Source organism: Topomyia yanbarensis, chromosome 2 (genome assembly GCF_030247195.1).
Source record: "Topomyia yanbarensis strain Yona2022 chromosome 2, ASM3024719v1, whole genome shotgun sequence".
Taxonomy (NCBI): Eukaryota; Metazoa; Arthropoda; class Insecta; order Diptera; family Culicidae; genus Topomyia; species Topomyia yanbarensis.
In genome coordinates this window covers 86,443,542-86,470,191 of record NC_080671.1, presented here as the reverse complement: position 1 = coordinate 86,470,191, position 26,650 = coordinate 86,443,542, and the positions used below count along the sequence as shown (strand labels likewise).

General features: G+C 36.6%; 1 protein-coding gene across 1 annotated transcript in view; it reads left to right on the top strand.

Annotated features, from left to right (window-relative positions):
* The first annotated feature begins 283 nt into the window (after positions 1–283).
* Positions 284–26,650, top strand: part of LOC131678741 (uncharacterized) — a 37,167-nt gene continuing 10,800 nt past the window's right edge. The window contains exon 1 of the mRNA XM_058959026.1: positions 284–374. Coding sequence (XP_058815009.1) covers positions 351–374 — 24 coding nt within the window. The 5' untranslated portion in view covers positions 284–350. The remainder of the gene's footprint in view (positions 375–26,650) is intronic.

Genomic DNA, 26,650 nt, shown 5'->3' with positions numbered 1-26,650 from the left:
TTGAAGACTCCGAAGAGCGCGCGTTCCAGTAATGTTTGGGGGCCTATAAAGCCTGTGCCTAAAGCCGGCACGCACCACGCGGGTAAAGAGTGAAAGCTCTCTCCACCCCATCGATCGCGCAGGCTTGATGCACTCTTACTCTCGCTTTCGTCGAAAAGCTTGAAAACTTCGTTGGGCGGTCTGTTTCGGCGTTTTGAATGCTCGGTTAGAGGTGGTAAAGCTGCCTCGCCGTTCCATATATTAAATAGTAGCGGATGTAAACAATTGCCAGTCAGTGTCAAAAACTTCCTCGGAGTGGAATCGTACTCCTAGTGATTGCGGCTAGCGAGATCCCCCAAACTTCGGGAACCATGAAGCCCCGATGGAATCTTGTGGTTAGTGAATGCAATTTTCTTTACTTTTATCCTCTGGTTGGGCCGTTAATTTCAACGGCAAATAAAGGGTGTTGTGTGATCTAGTTCAAATCCAAATGGTGCTTATTTGGGGAAACAGTTGACACATCGATCAAGTGAAACATGGAAAACGTACAATTATGTAATCGGTGTAATCTGTTACGAGTGATTGGTTCAAGTTATTATCACAGAGACTGGGAAACTTACAAACTAAGTGACTGGTTTAATTGAGAAATAAGTGTTAATGTGTTGTAAAAATTGACACCCGTGTGCAATAGATCGTTTGAAAAGTGTGCGAAATCTTCAATGGCTGAAAAATTAGAAACATTACGATTTATTTCATGCAAAAAAAGCTTTAAAATGCAACCTACCCATGGACAAAAACAGTTTATGCCAGCTACACCAACTAATGACCTCTTCCATATTTCTATTATATGCGGTAATACGAAAAGGCGTGTTTGTTTAGAGTGGTGAAATTGACGATCTGAGACAAATTTCACCTGTACCTATATGACTAGGCTGTCAAATGACTGGACAGCGGTGTGTCCAACCAGCCACATATCTATGGTACATCTATGTTTGCTATTAAGGCACTGAACCGCACCGCACCGGTTGTATAATGAGATCTGCTTCGTCCACCTCCCTTTCCCTGGGTTATGAATTATTCGGAAGTGAGCAAAGCCGAAGGAGAATAAATTTAAAACATTGTGTGAAATGGGATTCTTTGCGGTCACTTTAGAGCTGACAGGGCGAAATGAAGTTAAAAGATGGAATGGAGTGCATGAAAGCGAATAGTTTAATGATTTGGAATTGATAAATGCATTTCACTTTCGGGTTGCGTAATAACAGATGATCATATCGTTTATTATGCGTTTAAGAGGGTGAAAAGCTTTCATTTTATTTTCTTCCTACTTCCTTACAATTATGTTTAAATACTTAATTCCAAATTTGTTATCTTTCAACCATTTTAAAATCCATCAAAATTCTATATATTTCCTATAAAAATATTCTAACTTGAGCCGTATACAGGATGTTTAGTTCATGGTAATAAAACTTTCCATGGGTGACACAGAACCATATTCGCGGAGAAAACCGTGCTACACATACCATAAAATCTCAAAAATTGCAGAGTAATCGAACTTTTTCTGTGAATAACTTGTTTGTCTTAAAATACCACTAACTCAAAAAGTATATTCTTTGAGTTAAAGCCCTTTAAATAAACACGAGTTAGTTACAGAAAAAGTACCATAACTCTGTAACGGGTGAGATTTAATAATTACTTTCCCTTGAATATGATCCTCTATCACCCCTCCGAAAGATTCCTAATTATGGACCAAATACCCTGTATATGGAAATACAGAGCCATGCAGTCCTTGAAATAGTCTATTATTAAAGAATTCTACAAGACTTGCTTTAGGGGGGAAAAGAAGCCGCATATCACGATAGTTTTTAGAAGAGAAACACAAGATTAAGCTTTTTAAAAATTTAGGTATTGGCGCATTTGGAACCCCCAAAAAATTATGTTAAGAAATTTCACCAAATTGCGAACTTATGGTTTATTCAGTGAAACTACTCATTAATGTAGTACCTTATTGGTGAGATAAGTACAGTTTGTAGTTGTGCAAAATATTAAATGGAAAAAAATTCAGTTCAGATACGTATATCTTATGTATGAATCCAAAAAATTGAGAAATTCGTGAAATCGTGTTTTTTCATTGTTTTCTTGGAATTGTGTATCCATGGGTTAAAATTTTTACTTTAACGTACTAAAAATATTTAATTTTTTTTAATAATATTATAGGTTCATGTACAATTTTGCACAATGTGAATTATCATGTTATTATCAAGCATGTTGTTCCAATGAACATTTTGCAATTTCAATTGCTTCTGATCAATAACGGAGTAGCAACCACTCGTGATCTCTTATGCTTATGCTATGATTGTCCAATAAGAAGAAGAATTTTATCTAGCCTTTCTCGTCCTTTCAATATTTCTTTGCAGTAAATTCGGACAGTCACTAAGTCTTCTGGTGGCAGGGCGCCCAAAGACTTCAAATATCTTAAATCGCCCGCGCTTGTCAGAATATCTTTTATCGAACCCCTATACTTACTAACAAATATCCTCCTACCGTGATACTTGTGGAGTGCGCAGTCGTGTATACAGCCTCTAGCAAAAGCAGGTATCTGACTAACATTCCTTCCCTGTCCTTATGCGATCTACGTTCGGGCTTGGCTGGCGCCGGTATTGATCAATAAACATTTTGGGATTGCCAAGAGTTGCACATTGAAAGATGTTTCGTTAATCCCAAGCATAATTATCTACTGATTCACTGTGCAACTTCAGCTAGTCCAGATCAATATCGGAGTAGCAGCCAGGGGTGGTCGCACAAGCTCAAGCTCAAGCTAAAACAATATTTAAAATTATTTTTTAATTAATTTTAATTTATCCTCGAATATAAACCACTGGCTTATACCGAGTGATGTCTCGATAGTAAGCACAGAGGTTCTGTTTGCCGACGAGGAATATGAACCGAAACTGTCTTTTGGTATAAGTACCAAACGTCTGGAACTATGCGAAATTCCCAAAAGGGAAAAATTTTGGACAAGACCAAATTTTTTGTGCATAGGGACACATACCTTACATAAAGTATGGTTTTTTGTTTTAGTGTTTCGGATTCTCCTCGTCAGTAACTAGCACCATCTGAGATAGTTCCAGTATTGATGTAAGCAATAAAAGATTTCTATTGTTTCAACCTTCCAAAGCAGGCTACCCCCTTAAACACACAGAAAGAATCTTCACCAATAGAAAGTTACTGGACACCCAACAAAGCAGTCGTGACGAATCATCCTGAAATGCCTCGTGTATGCATTCATGAAAATAGGGCCATTGCCGCGTTCTTCATATCGGAGCTACCAACTCGTTACTCTGGAAACTTGAATATGAAGAATATTCATTGTTCGGCATATTTTCCGAGTCATCGTGGGCATCCACTCATAAGGGACATCATTTTGAATAGCCCGTACATCAATTCTGAGAGGCTCTAAATTGGTGGAATACATAAGAACTAGCAATCTATATATTCTGAAGGAGGTTCAATTTTTGGAGGGATGGATGTATAGAAGTAATTTTTGGCGAACAATATTGCGTTTTGATAAAATACTGTGATATTTATTATGCGCTTAGTTAATATAATGAATCGACAATTGCATATCAGATGATATGATGTTCTGTGATTGGATTCACAAAAATCATATGAAAATTACTCAGCCCGCTGAATAATAGCCATGTGACAATTGAGTTTGCAATAGGCGATTAAAGCTCTGATCAGCATGTCACATTGTTGCTTCGAAACGTGTAAGAGGTTTTTTGGAATCGTTGGGTACATTTTTTTTGTTTATTTGACTCGGCTCAATGCGTTAGCATAACTGAGCGTGGGTCTTAAAATTTTTACAAACTTGTAGATATTAAAATAAACTTTCAACTGTCAATAGGGTTTTGTTGGCGTAGCTTACTGCTGCGTGGTGGGACATTAGATGCGTTGTCTGCCGCACCTTGTGGTCATTCGGTCCGTCTCTCGCGTTTTCGTTCACGTCCATGTCGTCATCGGTACTGCATTCATGATGCTCACGGTCGGATGTTCTTGTTTGTTTCTTGTACTTCCGGGTCGCTGTTGTAAATCCTTCTTCATCGGTGTTTGATACTTTATTGGTGGTGTTGGTTTGCAGATATTTGGTGTAATCGTTGTTACTTCGATGTTGGTAATGGCAGTTGGTTTAGCGGTACTAGGCCCGATAGTTGTTGAGCTGGTGTTTGTTACTGCCTGGTCCGCAGTCGTTGGTTCACCAACCGGTTTTGGTTTAGCATACCAAAACTGCATACCGGCTTTGGTCGTAGCATGAGGAATTTCCTTAGCAGCTTCTGCGCAAGGTTTTCCGTGGTGTAACGGCTGATCGCAATATTGGCACGTAGGAATCTGCCTTGGGTACGTGACTGGTGTTCGTTGAGAATATGCAATACCTTGAGGTGATCTGCCTGAGATGGTCAAGTAGGAGGGAATAGGTTTTGTCGGACGCATTCTTACTACACGAACACCGTTACGAAGTCCTTGGAAGAAATTCCTCCAAGTATCTTCCTTAACACTATCTACCTCTCCGTATTTTGACATGAATTGTTTGATAGCGGCAGAACTAGTACGTGGCACCAAGTCATGTAATTTTATTTCAATACTGTCATTATCAACATACGTTGGGATGCTGTATAAAATATCATTACATTCGATGACGTGTTTCAAGTTATTCTGCGAAGCGAATGATTCTGCTTGACTAATGTTTTTGAACATAATCAGTACCGCATGACGTAAATAATGGAATTGCACATTATTAACTTCTGTTATGTTGAGCTTCATGTTCACCTTCAACAATTGCTTCACTTCACGAATCGATGGTCTTACCGGACATTTTTAGAAGTCAAAAGCAACACAGTTTATCCACAACGGGACATACTCTTGCTTTGCACTGTGACACATTGTTTGTTCACGTTTCACATACTAGGTAGAAGGAATCAATTTTTGCTTTTGCAAATGGCGCCCGGGGTAAATTTGATTACTTGACCTGTTGCAGCAGCGGAGCGATTTACAGCTTCCGATCTGAGCAAGATGAGAAACCGGACTGAAAAAAATGCTTTTGTTTTACGACAAGCTTGTAGATTTTCCTAATAGTTGCAGTGCTCGGTTGAAGCCCCAAACCGGATTTTTCCATTATCCAACTGGTTGAAATTGACAAAGCAAACTCGGTTTTCATTTACGCAGCCGTATCCCCCGCGTAAAAAAAACTGAGTGCATTTACAAAGTCAACCTCTGCGTCTACTCTGATCAGTTCTTCGACCCATTTATTACCAGTAATACTGGAATGTCCGGGCTCCCAAACGAGGTTGATAAGATGGGATAAGTTTTGATGAAGGGCCGATTGTACCTCGCACATAAACGCGAATCTTTCTGCTTGGAATGCAGTACAGTATCTACCTAGTGAGCGAGACTGTTCCAATCTCATTTCAAAACAGTAGACACCAGGAGCAGCACGTCCCTCTTTCAGAGAACCGTCAGTGCAAAAGGCTACATGCGTTTGTTGTTGTTTCTTTATATAGCCATGCAGCCACTCATCTCGAGACAGAATCTTCTCATGGAATGTTCTGTAATGAAAACTACATGTGAGTGTAATATCGCTGGGAACAAGAATTTCTTCACCCCGTGTAACCATTTGTGACCGCAGTCGTGTACAACAGGTAGGAAGATCAACATGGTTACTTGTCCAAAAATCAATAACCTGTGGTCTGTAAGCACATGATTGTGCTTCTTGTTTAATGTGTATGTAAGCGTATCAAAGCTGCCGTAGGAGTTGTCGTGAATGCACCAGTCAATGCCATGAGCGCCATTCTTTGCAGATGGTTGAGCTTTGACTGCAACACCTCACTCATCTGCCACCACACAAGGCATCCATTTGATAGTATTGGACATACAATTGTCTTATAAATCCAATAGATGTATTTGGGTTTGAGACCCTAAGTTTTCCCGAAAGTTTGTCTGCACTGCCCGCTTTCTTCATTCTGAACTCAATGGAAGCAGTTATGTTATTGTTTAGTTTAGGTTCCACTGTATCAATTTTGTTGGCTATTTTCGGTAAATTTAAGACCAAGAGAAACGAAAGCAATGGAATTGTAAGACGGATAAAGCTAATCAGTTATAAATATAAAACGGAAAACCAGCACCAGGCAGGCCCATATTGAGATAATCGAAAAAAGTGAGTAATCTTTTGCCTTCTGCTCGTAGGAGTTGTGTGATACACCCAAGTCTACCGCATGGTCGTGGATCATCATGTTTTACCGCAGACGCTGGCAAAACATTCTTCACAAATCCACCCCTAGAAACGACCACGCGATCATTCTTTCGCCTTCTGCTAACATCAGGCCGTTTGTGTATGCATTCAATCGACACCAAGTTATCGGTGCCGTGCCGATCTTATTGTGATTGAACTACTTATTGATTTTTTCTTTCCGTACACACGGATGGCCGAGACCAATTAACCAATAAATCGACCAGACCACTTCAGTTTGGAGTTCAATATAACTCCAACGTGCTTGGCTTGAAACACACACCATAGATCAAAGTCAAAGAATTGCAAGGGACGAACCTCGGTTGTAATTCGCTTCTTCGCGAAAATAACCGTTAAAATTTTATTTGGATTAACTGATAATATAATTTGCCGACGACACTGTTTGACAGCTTTTAACGCTTGTTGCATTAAGTCAAATATTGTTCCGATGCAAAGTTCAGAAATTGGTATTTGGTAATCATCAGCAAACCCGTAGGTTGGAAATCCAACCTCATTGAGATTTCTCAACAAGCCGTTGGCAATCGGATTCCATAGCCAAATTGACAGAACGCCACCCTGAAAACAGCCGCAAATACTGGACTTCCTTATCTCTGTCTCAGTGACGAGTAAAAAATTCGATTCCTAATCAATGCATTTATCCAACTCGAGATGTATATAGATATGGTGTGATGATAGATTATAATTATCCATTCCAAAGCTTTTAGAAGAAAAGAACCTTAGCTAGTCCCAAAACTCTCAGCTTATTTATAGCTTTCGGGATACATCCGGTGGCACGACTGGAAAGCAAAACCTTTTTCAAGACATGTTTTATCATGAATATCAACTCGCTTTTGCAACAGCACAGGAAAGATTTCATCTTTTCCAGACGAGCAAAGCTGCCAACTGCCCACTTGACCATTTCAGTCGTAACCAATACGTGTACTAACGCCCACCAATCCGAATCAACAGAATGAGATCTGTGAACATTTTTCAGCTCTGGATCGATACAACCTGGAAAGTATGTGTCGAAGAGACAATTTAAAACATATTTTTCGTCCGTCTTATAAACACCTCTAAATCTCTGGTTTTTAAGAACTTCATTTGAAAATCCTGCGATTTTGAGAGAATTTCATTCAACCTGCTAGCATCGTTCAGACATTAGTGCATAGGTTTTGCCAGCCTGTCCGCTCTGCAGATCTAAGACATTTCTTATATGCACTAAGAGCTGATCTGAAAACCGTGGAATCATCACGCTGACGCCAGTTCCAATCTCTTCTCATACCCTTCTTCATTCTTTTAAGCTCAGCCCTCCAGAAATTGATTTCCCTATTCGATTTAACAGTACGAAGCAGGTAAGCTTCTTCTTACGATTCTGCGACGTCATCCAAGTCGTCTAGTATAATTGTTGGAAAATATCCATGAAATTTAGTCACCAAATTTTCCAAAATGGTCCCAGTTTGTGGATGTGGAATTACGATACGAGTGATATCAAGATGATCGATGGGGTGGGCGTAGCGTATTGGTAAATCGATTGCCTTGTACGCAGCGCACCTGGGTTCAAGTCCCGACCCCGCACATAGGGTTAGAAATTTTTCACAAGAGATTTTTCTAACCCGAAGAGGCGAATGACCTTAAAGTTAAAACCTCTATAATCGAAATAAAAAAAAAAAAAAAAAAAAAAAAAAAAAAAGATGATCGATGTTATGTATATGATCGGATAAAGATGGTTCAGTTCCATGTCAATTTTCCAGCTCGTTTGAAACTCTTTCAGAGCAAAGCGTGACGTCTAACACCTCCTCTCTCCCAAATATTGCAAAATTTAGTCGGTTTCCTACATTTAGAATATGTTGTTCTGCACTATTTATGTACTCCATCAGTTCAAATCCCCTCGGATTGATATGTGAGCTACCCCAAATGATGTGATAGGCATTTGCATTCCTGGTCGTAGTGACCATTTTTACTACAATATGATACAACGTTTTTAAAATTATCAGAAGGTGCTTCGCCATGCAGCAGTTTTGTCAAACAACATATATGTTACCAACAGTCAGTGTAACTGTGACAGTACAGATATTACGAGTTGCTAGGTCCGATATGAGACACGCGTCAATAGCCTTATTTGCAAGGATGCATATACGAGGCATTTTGCGTGGATTAGACAAGCAATTAAGGCAGTCGTAAACATCTTTGCAATATGGAATCTTCTTTAATGTTGGGTTGGGCATATGGCGAGCCACATCAGGTTTAATTGGGCAAACGATCATAATTTGATTCCCACGATTTGTTAAGAAAATAACTGCCCACTGAGTCAGAGAATCGGTAAAACCAAAAATGCTCCGTGAGCGACCGTAAGCTCATAATACGGAACTAGACCTCGACTTAGGGACTCTTGTTTTCAGTCGCCTCTTACGACATGGGAGCATAAAATCATTGGATAAATTCTTGGCCGGTTGCCACATGGCCTGTCATGTTCGTCTATATACAATTATATATCGAAATCCAGCAAATCGATCACTAGCGTAAACATTTCGGCGCTGCATAATGCAGTATACTGCGGATGTGGACTTCGCCCTACAAATTGCGAGGCTCCGTACGCCATTGAGAACATTTTGAACCCCCTTGAAACCTTCTCTGATTGTGGTATAGCAAGAACCATGTGTGTGTAAATCCAAGAAAGTGCTTGGTGATCGAGTTCTCACGGAAAGTATGCTGGCATAGCTCTGCCTGCCAAAACCCCAGAATTTTTTCTAGCTGCCGATAATGTGGGGAGAATTGTGCCAGGCATCATCGAGCGAGAAGTAACGGGGGAGCGAGGGCTACCTTTTCGCCTGTCCTAGGTTAATTAGTGCAGCGTCTGCCACCTTTGTTGGCTGCGTAATTAATAGAATAGTGCGGCACCCCCACTAATGGGGCCAGCATTAGGTCTTTACCCTAAGAGAAGTACTTCAGCTCCTTTTTTTTAAGTAAATTTTCCAACCGCATGATAATAACATCAGTTTAATCAGTTTTCAATTTCCCGTAAAGTTTAAGCAGCTTGAAAGTTCTACAAGAACTTTATGCGAACTTTAAAGTCTGCTTTTTGAGTATTTTCGGACCTATGGGTTACTTGGGCTAACATTTTTGTTTTTCAGTTGATACATGATGGAAAACACAATAAAAAGCATTGAACTTCCCGCACGGAGGATCGCATTATCAGCGCTAAAATATTGAAAGCAAATATTCTCAACGATAGATCGCTTGTATAATACGGAGAACAAGAACGCTACCTATAACTTCCACTGAAGAAGACCGAAATCAATGATCGAAACATTTGGACATTATAAAAAAGTTCGATATTGCTTATTCGTTGTGTTAACCAAATTAGTTACGAATTTACGTTTCCACTTCGTCTCATCAGAATTCGACACTAACTTGGTGACATAACCAAGCTAGTGCCGGATTGACGCTAGTTCCTAAAAACGAAAACTCTATTTGTACTTCTGAGCAAACCTCTAGTTCTGCGCGAGTTCTGATTAAGCTGATGAGAATTACTGAAATCGAAACTTAGCAAGCCAATGCAATGTGCACTGATGAGACGAAGTCAAAATGGGAAATCTATAACTAATTAACTAATTTAGTTATAGATTTTCTCCTTAGCGGAGCAAAAAGAGTTTTTACCTAATTTTTCCTCAACCAAGGAGAAATTCTTTAAATTATGAATTTTTTATTTCCGGTTTTCCATATATATATATATATATATATATATATATATATATATATATATATATATATATATATATATATATATATATATATATATATATATATATATATATATATATATATATATATATATATATATATATATATATATATATATATATATATATATATATATATATATATATATATATATATATACATATATATATATATATATATATATATATATATATAATTATATACATAATAATACGGAAACTAGAAAATTCTTGAGGGTGAACTGTTAACTCAAATTTCTGGACTGTTCCGAAGTACTTCGCATAACAATAGTTATAACTTTATCAAACCTCTTTGCTAAATTGATTTAATTTCGCTAGTTTTGTTTCGGGCTCGAGAAACTTTTTTTTTGAAACATTGTCATTGAAATTGAAAGTCACACAGAATGAAATATAACCCGATTTACAAAAGATCGATTTTTCTTTTTTTCGTTTTGAAGTCGTACTGAGAAATATTACGGAGTATACGTCCAGGAAACGGCGCACACTGACCACGCCAGGTGGTTGTGACGTCGCACAGTGCAGTGGCACGACGAGTGACAAAACCCCAAAAATCAATGTCTTGTGATTCTTTTGTAAATATTTTTTTATTTGTCTCTTGGCTTGAATCTCAAAATTTTACGATAATCGGATAAAAAATGAATTTTTAACATGTCGCTGAAGCAAGTGATGCCGAGGATTTCTGTTCAATTCAATTCATTCGAATTGTTTGTACCTTCGAACTTCAAATGGCGTTATCTCAAGAACTACGTGCTCGATTGAGGTAGTTTTTAATTTGTGGAAAGATGATTGAATATGCTAAACTATAAATGTAAGGTTTTTGTGCAGAAATTAAAAACTTTTCCTCTGAATCAAGAAAAAGCAATTGAGAAATTGAGTGTCATATCAGTAATTTAGTCAGTCTTACAATTTTTAGATGGTCTCCCATGGGTCACTTAACATGCATCTGACTCAAAATTTAGTGTAGTTTCAAGATATATAGGACTCATCTTGCGCATTTTTGCGCCGAGGTGTTCATATCTATGTTTTTGAAAATATCTCGGTAGTTCATAAATCTTTTTAAAAATTAATTGTCTAAACATCATCATATTACTAAAAAATATTGATTTTTACTAGCTTTGTCAACCATTTCAGCTATCCGATGTGATTAGCTACTATTATTAACGTGTATATTAACTCTTTAACGACCAACGCCTTCAAATGGGTTAACATAAAAATAGGCGAAAAAAAGAATTCTGGAATTTCAAAACTGACAGCAAAAATGGATTCAGCTACCCAAAATTAGTGAAAACCCCAATTTTTAGCCATACAAACCAATTTTTAAAATTTTGTCGCCACTTTGTGTGGAGAGGTGCCACTGTGCGTCGGTGCCTTTCGTCACACCTCTCATGCGGCGACGGGTAAAAACATTACAGCGCGTTTTCTCGAAGCCGCTTTTTTCAGTCGGTAATCATGATTGCTCAACATACATTACCTTTTAGATTAAACTCACTGTTTGTGCATAAAACTCTGATATCAGTAAAAACTAATTATTTAAATGCGTTTTCAGTCGCTAATAACAAAAAAGAAACGGTGAAAATTCGGCTTATGTTTTGTATGAAATTGTTAATAAATTTCAATATTTAATGACATTGACGAGTTTTAAACACACAGCACAACCCATATCTATAAAAAAATTTCCATGTGTTTCAGATAATTGGTCAGGGCTGTAGCACGATTACAGCAAAACCTAAGATGGTTTCCACACTCGCAATTTTGAAAATGTTTAATAAGTTCAAAATCAAAAGGTAAAGATTAGACATGTATCTTAATGAAGACAAATGACCACTTTGCTGTCGCCTCGTTTTCTTGTTAAAAAAATTTCCAAAAAAAATACCATTTTTCTAGGCCTTAAATAAAATGTTCCCCTTAACCCTAGTTCAGACTGGGATGTCTACAGAACTTGTGTTGATTTTCGAATTTAGGTAATTTAATTCGACTGTCTCAGATTAACTTCATCAAAAACGTTCTGGATTTTTTCCAAAGTACATAACTCACATTAGTTATCAAATAAAATCTGTTATTTGTTTGATAAACTGCTATTATTTCGCTAAACAATTATTTTAAATGTACATTTTTCGGTTTTCAAGATGGCTTTACGCCCTCGAGAAAACTGAAGACTACTTTGCTGTTACAAATTCGATTCATCAAAGTGGTTCATATGATTTTTGCCATTTCGAGTACCATGGGTAACGTGCCATTTGAGCCAGTTGCTACTGATTCTTGATTCCCCAGCATACCACATTGATTTACATACAAGTATACGACACCAAACAGGCAACGACCGCAGTTTTATTGTGTCTCGTAGTGGTTTAATTGTTTTTTTTTATTGTTCAGCTCCGAGCAAATTTGCAGCATTTTCCTCTCAATCTCTGCACTTTAGTTTATGGCCATATTGTAAGCAAGTTTATGTTTAGTTTTCCTACGTTAGGTTTAGTTATGGCGACGGTGTGCGTCTATTTTAATATGTTTTTATTATTTTTTAATATCTTTAACACCCATTCCTTTCACAGCGACCTTTACAACCTTTGCAGTTCAATCGTTCAATTGTTTTGTTTTACAACTTTATTTCACTATTCCGCGTTATTGCTAATAATATTAAATTATAGTACAATTTTGACATAAGCTTTTATTTCGTTAGAAAGAGAGTTTCAATATATATACAAAATGTTTATATGCAGATTACACTGGGATAGCGGATGAAGACTGTTTGCGAAAAAAATGTAATGTACCTATCATTTTGGAGACGCAAAATTAGACTAAGCTCCGATTTTTTTAAAATCTTTTTGAAAATTTAAGAAAAAAGGATAAGATATTGTTCCGATATAATCGTTTTATTCTAGTTTCATTCGCTTTTTTAATGGCTACAACTTCTTATTTCACTCTTCTATCAAGATTTATATAGTACCAACCCCGACTGGTTTATTTACTTGCAACCACGTTTCTTTTAATCGTTTAAATTTTTATTTTTGGAAAATTGCGAAGCGCTCATTCGATCATTGATCAACCCAATTTAATTGAATGAGGCGCAGTTGGAAGATCTGCTGTGGTATGAAATGGACATCGTTGACCTAGTACCAACCCAAAAATGCTTAACATCTCGTATTCAACGTAAACACGTTCAAACCTTATTGAAAATGAATTGTTATTGACTAAGACCGAACATGGAAGTATCGAGATTAAAATTTTCATAAATATCTTAGCGTCTTTCTCCTCAGCTGATCATCTCTGGTGCCATTTTTCTGAATGATTTGCTTCACCCTATCCACGCTTTGTTTCCTAATACCGGTTAATAACATAGCAAGGTGTTAATTTTGGTAACTTTAGCACATTGCTTGACTTGGAAGCAGCCCACGAAGAAAATTATCTTGGTGATTGCGCAAGAGAATTTTTTTTTTAATTCTATAACTTCCAAATACATAAAAGAATCTAGAAAATATTTTTTTAATTTTTTTTATTCAAAACACTTTAGAGAGCATTGAAATCAGAATTCAAATTAACATATAATAATTGTTTATACTATTGAAATGGAAAATGACATCAAAACAACTACAAATGAACTCCAAACTCGCTGACTCATCGTCAATTATCATTGGCCACTGACCAACCGCACTACAGACACATTTCCCCACATTTCGGATTCATTTCTGCCAGTTGTTAATAACCGGTGCTATTATGTAACATCGGTTCGTGTAGGAGTTCAAGAAAAAAACCTGCCACCCCATCAAAGCAGTCATCATCTCATCGGGAATAAGCGCCAGCGAGCGGATTGTTGTGGTGCGTTCATCTCGTGCAGTCGTGCTGGTACGTTCAGCGGAAGATAGATTTGTGGGCAATAGTTTTCTTACTCGCTGTGCTTTTCTTATTCATCTCTCGATATTATGGAACATGACACGTCGAGAGCCATATAAAGAAAGTATTGAATAACTTGAGTAAATGTGTTGAGCCGGTCAGTTGACGTGAGCTGATTGAGTGGAAGAAACCGGTTGGATGGATTTTGTTTTGGATGCCAGTTTCGCATCCATATCTCAAGGTTTGGAAGCGTGTAATTCGGCCTTTTTGTACTGGCAGAAATTTAGCCTTGGAAAACACCTCCCTAGGTATTTTTTATGCTCCACTGACCCAAATGTGTGACGGGGTTAAAAAATGAAAAGTGAACCACAGTGCATGCGTAGTCGGATTCAAGTGCTTGTTGATCTGTATATCAGTATTACATCGGTCGATTAATCACCGATGATATAACGTTATAAATAGGCTGTCATGATTTTGCGCAAATTGGCTACACACGACTCATGTGTGGAAAAATCGGAGCAATCGAAACAAGGTGTTTATTGAATGGATTTGCATATTCATTATACGTGGCCAATAACTGCGTGAGTGGGTAATTAAATCAGTAATTACACACATAATTTATACATTAAAACATTAAATGAATCAAAATTAGATCAAGGCATTAACGACTCTGAAATATGTATTCGTGCACAAACGCAGATGGAAATTTATTCCAAAGTTGTAGCGAATACACTAGTGGCTGTTTTTTAAAGATCTTTTTCTGAGTGCTCTGGTCTGAAAAATTACATTAGACAAAATCATTTAAACTTTGTCCTCAAGGCTGTACTGTGTTTATAGTATTTTATTAAATTTGATTTCTGATAAAATAATGATTAATATATTTTTTTGTCGAAGTTCAGATGGTATATTTATGCTTAAGTGAATCAAATAATGTATTTCAGGGAGCCAAAATGAATATTTGGGCTGGAGATGCGTAAATCGATACAGATTAATCATCTCTAGTTTGGCGGAATCTTTTCAGAGTTATCCTAATTCAAAAAACAAAGCAAAGCTTCGATACTACATTCCGTAGCGAATCTTGACGATCTATTTTAACACACTGGACCTTGGCTAGGGGCCCTAAGATTTAGGAGCCCCGCGATGAGGATACCCATAAAACCATAGTAGCTGGGTGGCGCCAAGAAAGTTTCGAAAGAAAAGAGCAACCTAATTTTAAGGGGAAAGCGGTCGATTGCCGGCACTGGTTGGTTATCGGCACCCCGACGTAACTTTTGACAGAAAGCAGACAGGGTCAGACTATTCCACAAACAAAATATTTTTTGAGCAAGTGAAAATCTACCTAAAAGTTTTTTATCATTAGCTTATTTTTATAAAGTATGCGCATTGAATATTTACGAAGTGAATGCATTCTATATTGTGATTCAACATTGAATGCCAACCGAAATTTTCGCAACAATTTATTTTTTGCAGTTTTCAAAAAAGCTACTGAAATCAATATGGGCATTTTCGGAACGGGCATGACGAGTAGATACCAGAGATTGATTTTTGACACCATTTCGAAAACAAAACGGGCGACTTCCGGTTTTGCGAAATTTTATATATCCCAATCAATATGGACATTTTCAACACGGTTTTTATAAGTCTGGAGCGGATCCAGAATAAAAATTGCGGAGGGGGTCCAAAATTTTGATTCTGAAATGTTCATTGTACAATACGTAAAATGTAATATCCTCATTTAATTAAAATCAGTTTTGGTGGTCTGGTTTGGAATGATTTTGAGTTTAGAACGAGTTCAAAATAGAAACTATTTTAAAATTTTCGCAAGAAGTTAAAATTTTTCGGGTGGTGGGGTCCGGATCCCCAGGATCCTTCCCCTGGGTACGCCACTGGTCGGTGCCAAAAATCGGTGTATGATGCAATTTTGCAAACCAAGATGGCGAAATCTCTATTCCAAAGATGCCCACATTGAAGATTTTCAGATTTGACTCCAGTAAAAAGTTCGGCAAAAAAGATATTGCTTCGACATGTTGAATTTTGCAGTCTCCGCCATCTTGGAATTTAGAATGATGGCGAACATCAACTTTTGGACGAAACCAAACATTTCGATATTACCTGAGTAACCACAAAGTATGTACTAGTATATGCAGTAAAGTAGCATTTTATTTCGATTTCAGATGCTTCTGGCAGTATATTTGCATTTATATACATAACTATTGTAAACCTGATTTTAAAAAACTGATTAGAACCTTCTTGTTAATTCCTTGTTTTGACGTGAGTCTTTGTTTTTTCCTATCTTAAGGATTTTTATGAACGTGTCCACTGGAAAACAGACAGAGAAAGAATGACCGGTCCTCCCAATTGACCTATCGACCCCCAATGTCTCCTATAAGCAGACCACATTCCCCCATTTGTTTCGAAAAGTATTTATATGAACATTCGTGGAATCGATCACAAGTAAAACATTTTGAGCTGCTGATTTCATTTGTGGTTAAATTTGATTATTATCAATAACAAACGTAAATTATGACACGGTGTGTTTGGTAGAACAATTTTATTCGAAAAAAATCGGCATCGCTAAAACTTCAGCATGTGATAGAATGGGCTTTTCCCTTTCATTTGAAAGTAAAATTAAAATATTCTGTCGGGGGCTCCAGAACAACTTTTTATTTTAAAGTTTTTTTGTTTGAAAATTTAGGTTTTTCAATTGAACTGGTTCACATTTTTACCCCTAGGTAGTACTTTAGACATTCAAATATTACCAAAAGTGAGAATCTGATGGACAATTTCATTGTGTACAACTTTGTAGAAAACTACATTACAATCTAAAATCGCCAGAGAAAGCTATTAAATTTTTATCAAAGTTTCTAGATTCGCACGGGGCCTATTGGTTAAAAAGTTTTATTCCAAACCCGTTTTAATTTGTAAAAATGGATTGCCTTATTTTAACAGTGTGCTCAGAGGAACCTGAATACTAGCAAAGTCCCACCTTTAAGCGTAAAAAACATAATTCCAGATTCCACCGTTTTTTGCGCATCAATGATATTTTAGGAGCATGGAGATATAGAGAAGAGTAGATAAAATTTGAACAAAATTAAGACTCTTTTGAAAGATGCTGGGTAATGCAGCAGAATGAAACAGTTTTTTTTCTGTTACAGATATATTTGTTTCTTCTTTTTTTCTTCACTCATTCTGGAGTATGCTTGATGTAATGTTGAATCAACCTTTTTGCTCGTTAGTATCTTGTGGGATATATTTGGCATAAATTTTAACTTTATATTTGATCAAACTCGATTAGGTGTTCAATTGAGAATCCTGATTGACAATTTCATGAAGGATAGAAAAATAATTCGATGATATTTATGTTCAAGTTTGTTAACTTTTGGGAGTTGCTGTGCATTGAACAGAAAACGCAATAGTAAATGAGAAATAAAGGTTTTGTCTATTGTACGAAGAGAGCGATCTCAATATAAAAGTAGATATAGACAGTATCACCTTTACCCGAAAGACGTATTGCTGTTAATATCTCCAGATTCAGAACTGAACTGGCAACTCTGTCTTCTTGATATGTTGTCTTTGCTCTTATCCCATATTATGAGGAAATCTTCAATAAACAGACTTGTATTACTTTGAGAATTTACTGAATGTATGGTCCAGCCAGATAGTTTCATGTGCGTTTTCTGTTGTGATCCGTGTACAACGAGTGACGACTCCGGAATTTCTTCTTAAAGGAAATTATGAAACTTGGTTCTGTTCTTTTTCTAAGATTATGTAAAGTGTGTTAGATTTGGAAATAAAATTTGAGGACAAGCAAAAATCTGCATCTATAAATTCTGATGAAATGAATCTACCCCAGAAGATAGCAAACGTAGATCCAAAACTCGAAGAGCTTTTTTCTTTTTCAATCATCTTTATTTTAATATTGATAACGACAAACAGGATTCTCAACCCAAAATTGCAATAAAATACGTCATTTATTACAATGACTCGAACTGTCTACTTCAGCTCATTCAAATATAAATCTTTGAATTTAAGCCAATTGTATTTTACCAGGCAGGATAGGATCAGGAAGAAGGGTCATTCTAGTTTACCTTAGCTATCCTCTAGAGCAAGAAAAGAAATGAAAAAGGCATAATAAAATCCGTTACTACATTAATCAACATCTTGAAAAGGTATAAGATTATCGAATAAATTTGGTCAACACCTTTCCACACCTCCTTGTTCATAAAGTGTCATTTTCGCCCAAGACCCGGAGAAATCTGAAAATATATTTTTTCTGTTGAGAATGGGACTTTGTATACATTGAAATTTATCTGAATTCACTGTTCATTTAAACCCAACATTTTTTTGTAAGTCCTTATTAATCGACTTCTTAATCTATAGGCCCCGCGGACACCTAAAAACTGATAAAATTTTAATAACTTTCTCCGGTGATTTTATATCGATTTATAGCATTCCACGAAGTTGTAGACAGTAGGATTGTTCATTAGATTCTCACTTTTAGTATTTATTGAATGTATATAGTACTAATTAGTAGCAAAAATGCGAATTAATTTAATTAAAAAACTTAAGTTTTCAATCAAAAAACTTTAAAATAAAAAGTTGTTCTAGGCCCCCCGATAGAATATTTTAATTTTACTTTCAAATGAAAGGGAAAAGTCCATTCTTTCATATCCCGAAGATTTATAGATGCCGAATTTTTTTGAATAAAGTTGTTCGACAAAGACACCGTGTATGAGTCACGGTGATAGACAGTCGACCTATCAAAGAATCATTATTTCTCATCCTGCAGTAAGAAACGCTAGGCTCTAGAATGAATTAATCTGACGAAGATTCGCCTAATCAATATTGATTGATTTCAAAGGCTTCTGTTTGCGATCTATTCACAAAAGTAATTTTTTAAATCCTGTTTCATAAAATATGCTGTTGGGGTAAATTGGCGGCGACGCACACGGTGCAAGTTGGCGGTACCATTTACAATGCAAAAATAGTCATCAAATATTTTCATTTCTGGAATTCACCCCAAAGTAAGAGAAGCTTTTTCTTGTGTCTATTGTCAATGCAGGGGACAATATAATACAAGGTGTCGAATAATATACAGTTTTATTAAAAAGACAATCGCCACATATCTTAAGGACCACTGATGTAATCTAATTTCCATTTGGTTGCTTATTTTCTGGCATTACCAAATTACCCCATACATACCGCCAACTTACCCCGGAGCTGAGGTAAGTCGGCAGCTTTTTCGTCACATATTTATGTCTCTAGAAATGAAGACAACGTATCAATCATTTTCATAAAATTCAGAGATGTTGCCAACAGTCTGCCCTTTCATGTAACGTGTTCTATTTTGCAAGATCTGCCAAAATCAAAGCGGTAAAAAATGAAAACTGAAAACACCGCCAACTAGCCTTGGTCTCCCCTACACTTTGTGCTAAGTTTTCTGGTTCATAATCCCAGCTGTGACAGATGTCTTTGTTTTCCGCAGGTTGCTTACCAGACCAAATAAATCGCAGTCAATTTCCAATGTTTGTTTGTATTTTTCGGTGATAGTAGATTTATCTCTGGCGGTAAAATATCAGGCACTACCGAAACTGTGGCATTCACTTTGTCGAGTAGTGAGAATAATGTCGGATTCTTGCGATGCGCAAGCTGAATTTTGGTTATTGTGCGTCGTTCGGAGAAGAACTTGAGGTGCAATTTTTTCGAGGATAGTATTAGGAGTAAAAAACCTAAAAAATCTGATGATCTTTTAAATCAATAAATATCAAATAAGACAATTATGAATTGTTCCTGTATGCTGCCCGCATTTAATTTATCAAAAGCGATAGGTTCAATTCCTATGTTCATGATCAGGTTTCTTACTACTATTGCTAGTTTTATGACTTCACCCGAAGTTTGCATTAACTTAACCTTATAATATTTTCAATTCAAATGATTCTGATCATGTCGTCAACTCGGGGGGAATGGGTTAAGGACTATCTTCGTCAATATCATCAGAAACTGGGAATGACTATTTATTTATCTATTTAAGTAGATTCTTTCGCAGATCCTATTTTTTAGAAATGGATACTTTTTATAGCATTGAACTTATGAATTAAAATATTTCGTAGAATTCCTAGATCCCTGAAACTATGGTAAAAGTCAAAATATAAAGTGTGTGCAAAAAACTACTGATTTCACTACAAAGTAATAATAAGAACCTTAGCTCTATTGACTTTCAGTAATTTTGCAAGGCCGTTGGGACTTGATAAGACTACCTAGATTAAGCAAATATTATAAGTGAGCATTTGCAGGTTTTATTTCGCAATTCATGGGTCTTTGGATAATGCAAAATATATATTTCAATGATTTAACCCATTCATGCCTATGTTGTTTGTGGACAACAACGTTTTTAAACAGCTATAATTTTTGATTGAGGCAAGATTTGCTTACAAAAACAAGTAAGGCTAATAAATGTGACTATTGCCTTTCATTTAAGTACTAACCGTTACAAGGATCAGCTCTAGAGCTGAAGCTATTGCCATTAGTCCGATTGGATTCCACTGGAGCAGTGCTGCCAGGGACAGTTCACATTGACGACGGAAAATGATTTTTTCATATATCTTCGTTATGTTGCAATATTATTGAAAACTGATAAAACTAAACAGAAAAAAATATTTTGTAATTTTAAGTTTATTTTCATGCACATATTTGGAGCATGAATATAAATGTAAAATTAAGTTCCACAACAAATACACACGACTTGTCGTGCTTTCTTCAACGAATTTTATTATAATATTACACGTGGATTGAAAATTACAGTTTCTTTAAACGGAAAACCAATGCACTTCTATGTATTTTTACTCGAATACTGCTGTAAAATGAATGACATGTAATATTACACGCAGGCATTGTAATTCTCTCTCACTCACGCGAGAAGAAGCTTATCTGATGTCCAACTTTTCCGAGACAAGATGAGTTGCAAAATTCTCCGTCTCCACAAATAGCGTGAGAATGATTTTCCGGATAAAATTTATTTGACTTTTTCCTTCTCACCGGAGAAGGTGATAAAATTTTAATTTCATGGAAATCAATAAAAACTTCAAAAAATACACTCAACTACAAAGAAAAGCGGCAAAGAAATATGATAGACTTGTTTTTACGTGTTTTGGAATAACGGCAGGAAAGCAGCGAGCGAAAAAAGGATACCGTGATAAACTCATTCACTTATTCTCCGGCTGTTTTATTTATCCGGAGAAATAACACGTTGTATTTATCCGGAGAAGTTGTGTGAGTGCCAATAACTTTTCGTGTGAAAATGTGAGTTTTTATTGTCGCAGTAGCAAACTATCCGGGTGCATTTACTCATATGAGCGATAAATGCAATGTCTGATTACACGAATGAAAGCATAATATTGCATGCTGTTTGATGCTCCAATTGATTTTAACGTAATTTTCAATCAAATTTTTGATTCAATCGTTGTATGTTTACATTCGTATTGATTTACATGTCGTTTAAATTTCATTATTTTTTGGTGTGTAATTAATTTAGACTGTCTTTGGCTACATTTTCCACACGATTGGACTATTGTAAATATTCTAGGAGAATTGTATTGAGCATTGGAAGGGGAAAATTGAGCAGCTTCTAGCATTGCGAGGGAAACGCCTATCTTTCGTGTTTCTTGACGCCACCGTTTATAAGGAAAAATAGTATTTAAACCCTGCATACACTAGAAAAAAGTTGGTCATGAAAGGGTTAATCTACTAATGGAAACTACCCAGAATCCGGAATTTAATTTACTGAGGACTGCTCAGAAATTGTTCGCTAATCGAAAGATAATTACCTAGTACTGATAGCTTCTAATTTACGTAAAATTTGTTAACCCATTCATGCCCATGTTGTTTGTGGACAACAACGTTTTTAAACAGCTATAACTTTTGATTGAGGCAAGATTTCCTCACAAAAACAAGTAAGGCTAATAAATGTGACTATTGGCTTTCATTTGAGTATTAACAGATTCAAGGATCAGCTCTAGTTATTGCAATTAGTCTGATTGAATTCCGATGGAGCAGAGCTGCCAGGGACAGTTTAAGTTGACGACGGAAAATGAATTTTTCATATAACTTCGTTATGATGTAATATTAGTAAAAACTGATAAAACTTATCAATTTAGACTATTTTTGGCCACGTTTTCCAAGTAATTGGACTATTGTGAATATTCTAGGAGAATTGTAGTGAGCATTGGAAGGTAAAAATTGAGCAGCTTCTAGCACTGCAAGAGAAGCACCTACCTTTATGAGTTTCTTGACCCCACCGTTTTCAAGTAAAAATAGTTTTGAAACCCTACATGCACTAGAAAAAAGTTGGGCATGAAAGGGTTTTATCATTTAAATAGCAAACGGAGCCGCGGGTCTTTCATATATTTCCATTATGTAAATAATAAGAATAATAAAATGAGTTTTAATGGTTGTCCGGCAGATGTCGCGCAAGCACTTAGCCATTGCACGTGATAACCTGTTTACGAGGCGAGGATATATTTTTTCCTGACCAACTGCGTCTTGGGGGAGTTATTTATTTCTATCTCGCTATTGTAATTTCCGTGTCATCATCGTTGTTGCTGCCTTCATGTAATATCTATTTGTTCCTGGCTTCTTGCCCTTACGAGCGTGAACTTCCTCAATGATGGTACTGGTTGTAGGTTTAAAGGTACTCGACGCAGCTTTTGCCGTTGTCAATATCACCTGAACAGCTGCACAAATTTTGCAATTGTCTATATTCAGCGGTTTCTCAGCAGGGTAGACCGTAATGTGCCGTTTTTCACAGAACTGGCACGTATTAATTTGACTGTGATATATGCAAAGAATTCTCTGTGTAACGGTACTAACGCGTAATGTTTTGTACTGGTTGGGTAGGATGAAATGGATCGGGCCACCGACATTTTCACTACATAAACACTATTTTAAATACCGGGAAGTAGTTCTTACACGTACCCTTCAGAATGGATTCCATTTCTCCCAAATATGACATGAATCTGCAAGTAAGCGGTGTCCGATCTTGTAGCGAAACATTGATTTCCTCATCGTCCATATATAGTAGGATTTTAATTATAGCATTGTCACACACAATGATGTGTTTTAAGTTGTTCGAAATGAATGGTTTCATCTGTGATAATGTGTTGAGCACCATGGGCGCTGAATACTGGTAGAAAATGGTAGAACAGGATAAAGACTGCTTCCGAAAGTCCAACTTCCATTTACACCTACAGAAATCTTTCTCATTATGAATTATTATGAATCCTATGCAAGTCATCAATAATTTTATAATCATCGTATTTGGCCGGACCACCACTACTTGCTTCTGCTACTCACTCATTTCGACAGATTACTACAGCAAGAATTATAGTAACAGTTTCTTTCGTTGTTCAGAAAACGCAAACAATATAAAAGTATGTCGAACAAAAGCATAAAGCATACTGAATTTCGTTACCTTTGACTTTGGTGGTTGGAAACCACCAAAAGAGCTACAAGTTTTGTTAAAAGTCGCCGAAAAAAACATTTTTTAAATTTATTTTTGGAAAATTTTGGAGAGGAGGTTTCAGCTCCCTAGCCCCCTTTAGTTCCAAAAATTCACAGCGGTTGGATTCCCACTCCATAGTTCTGAAATTTCACAATATCACTGACAGTCTACTTTCTACTTCTGCCCAAGTCAGACGTACAATCGAACCAAGTGAACAACAGCTAGCAGCCTTTAGATCTACTGTGCATTGTCTCGAGAACAAAGGAAGCTTTTAATTTTTTCTTGTCATCATGAGTAAAGTCGACGAAAAGACTCAGCTCCGACCCAACACAGCGGTCGTTGACTTTAAATGCTGTTCAATAAGATTGTGTTTTCGTGAAGAGGAATACCTGCTGAAGGTGAAGATGCAGCTTAGGCTCAAGGAGGTTATGTATCATCATCTTCGCAATGTAGTACTCATATCATTCAACACGTTAGTTCCAGCCGAACGTTTCGTTTTGCAGAACAACTTGAAGCACGTGGCTGAAAGTGATAAAGTTAGAATTAAGATTCCCGTGTATATAGAAAAAGACTATGTAGATGTAAAGCTACATGACCTATCACCACGTACCCCCTCTGATCTAATTGCAAAATACATGTCGCAATACAGAGAAGTAGAATCCGTTACATCTGATTCGTGGAGAAATTTCTTCCCGGGTACACCTAACGATGTTCTTGTGGTTAGTATGCGGATAGAAAGACCTATCCCTTCCTACTTGACTATAAAACTCAAAACCCACGAAGCTACTTTTAACCAAACTACGTTATGCACCTATGAGGGGCAAACTCCTACGTGCAATCAGACAGCGCACCACGGACAACCTTGCACTTAAGATACAGAGGAGAATGCATCTCTACCGGATACCAACACATCCACGGCAAACCAACCCAAAACGCTTGCAAATTTGTGGCAGCTGTTCAGTCCATATAAACAACTGCCAAAGCAGCATCCAGCACCCCAAAAACCACTGTAAGCAACATCGGTGAAGAAGATAATAACAATGACGACGGATTTGCATTGGTAAGTGCAAGAAGCAGAAAAGAACATCTGGTCGCGAGCACCAAGGTACTTTTAACGATGATGACCTTGATGTGGAGGGCAGGAGAGAATTAAATGGTCCCCATGATGCATTAGGTGAGCCGCTAAAGAAGGTCTCCGCTCGCAATAAAAAGTTGTGCACACGAGATCCAACGGAAAATCTCTAAAAAAGTTTTTTTCATTTTTTTTTTACATATAGTAAACAAATAAACCAAATAAAAAAATATCACTGACAATTATTACATTAATTTTATACCAGAAGAAAATATTTTCAGATACAACTTTAACTTGTTCCCAAACCCCTTTATTTTTTGAAGTTAAGTTTGAAGTGCTTTTTCCCGCGATGTTGGAATTAGATAAAACTAAAACCAGTTTTTTTCTATTCCAAAGAATATAGCAAGTGACGTAAATAGGATATTTTCGATACATTAAATTTCGCGAAATGATACACATTTTAATGCAAAATAGTTGAAAATTACATTACATGCTAGAACAAAAATAAATTTAAAGAGAAAGCAATTTTGAATATCCTGCAAGAAAATCAATTTCTCTACTATAATATCAATCGTTACTTCTAAATACCGCCTATTGAATACCTAATTCAATCGGTAAATACCGAAACATTTCTTGCATTTGTTGTTTGTGGTACACAAGTTCGTGTTTAATTCAGTGAAACGAAAAAAATCGTATCAGCTCGTGAATTCCCATAACACCTGATTAAGGTACATTTATTATTCAACCTTGCGCTCGAAAGTGTAATGCAGTTAATCCGGTGTGCGACGAAACGGAAGCAACGTCACGATATCTCGTATGCACCTTGGTTCCACGGGCTCTACGATAATACGCAGAGCAGCGGAAGAGGTCTAAATGATTATGGTTTTATTACATGCTACAACACTTACTTTACAGCGTACGCGCTGTTAGATCAGAGGTATTGCTTACTTTGTTCTATTCATGTTTCCCTCACCGTTGATATATGGTTTATAGCTGCCATATACTAATTATCTCCGATAGCATCAAAATTTTGCGATGCAACATGTAGATTGAAATTGATTCAAGCCGAACCATGCCCAACAATGTATATTTTCATATCTGACGCAGAAAAAATCACTTTCATCCACCTTAGCTACATTGTAAAACATGTGCATAACTAATTACTATACGGTGCACTATTTGTTATCATATGAACAGTAAGTGTGAACAATCTGACCGAATAAGTTAGCACTCCTGCGCTAAAGATGTAAATGCCGCATAACATTTGAACGACCTACCATGCCTTCTTAGGTGCCTCCTTGCGTGTGTTAACAAGATTATGAAAAATGATATGACATAACGTGGAACGGAATTTGTAACGATCATACGAAGGCGGAACGCAACTGTGTGTGGCTTATATTGCTTCGTTGTATGATGAATACAAAGCAACAGTTGAAGGATATTTGTTATTCTTTTGGGAAATCTTGCCGGAATGGAAGTTTTCTTAATGGACCCTGGTTGTAGGCGGAATATTCGAAATGTATCTGGTTACGTTCTTTTGAAGGAGAAGCTATGTCTGCAAATTGAATCATTCCGTTTTTTTGATTAACTGGTTGTATCATGAGTTAAAATATTAATTATCTTCTAGATAAATCGTTCAGTTCACACGTGACCATAGATTTTTTCACCTCAGAAAAATCTCAATGACCTCGGTTGGAATTGAACCCAGAACTCACATTATTGAGCACCCGCGGGTGATAAATATTGTCGTCTTAACCACACACTTATAGAGGAATTATAGTTAAGACCTTAATATTGTTGAATTCTTGTTTGGAAGATTCCTAATAAGGCCTGAAATTGTTAGCGCTACAAAAAATTTAATTTCATTAAAAATTTGGAAAAAGCGATTTCTTCCTGGCACTGCTTGTACAACCGACACCGTATTGTGGTAAGATCGACATCCATTTTAATATCTTTCCTTTCCGCCTTTTCTATTATTGATGAGTTCATCGCGAAGTAAGGGGAAGGGGTTCGAAAGCGCAGTGTTATAAATAAATAGTATTTTATTGCGTAGGTTTATTCCATAAAATCCATATTCCCACTCAAGTATATTCTTTACAAAATTCAAAATTCATTCAGCTTTTATGGCAAAATGGTTTGACATTTTTTAGCATAGAGATTATTGGAGCTAATAATTTTTAACTAAGGGGGTCAATTTTTATAACTATCTTAAAACTAGAAATGACTAGAGGGCG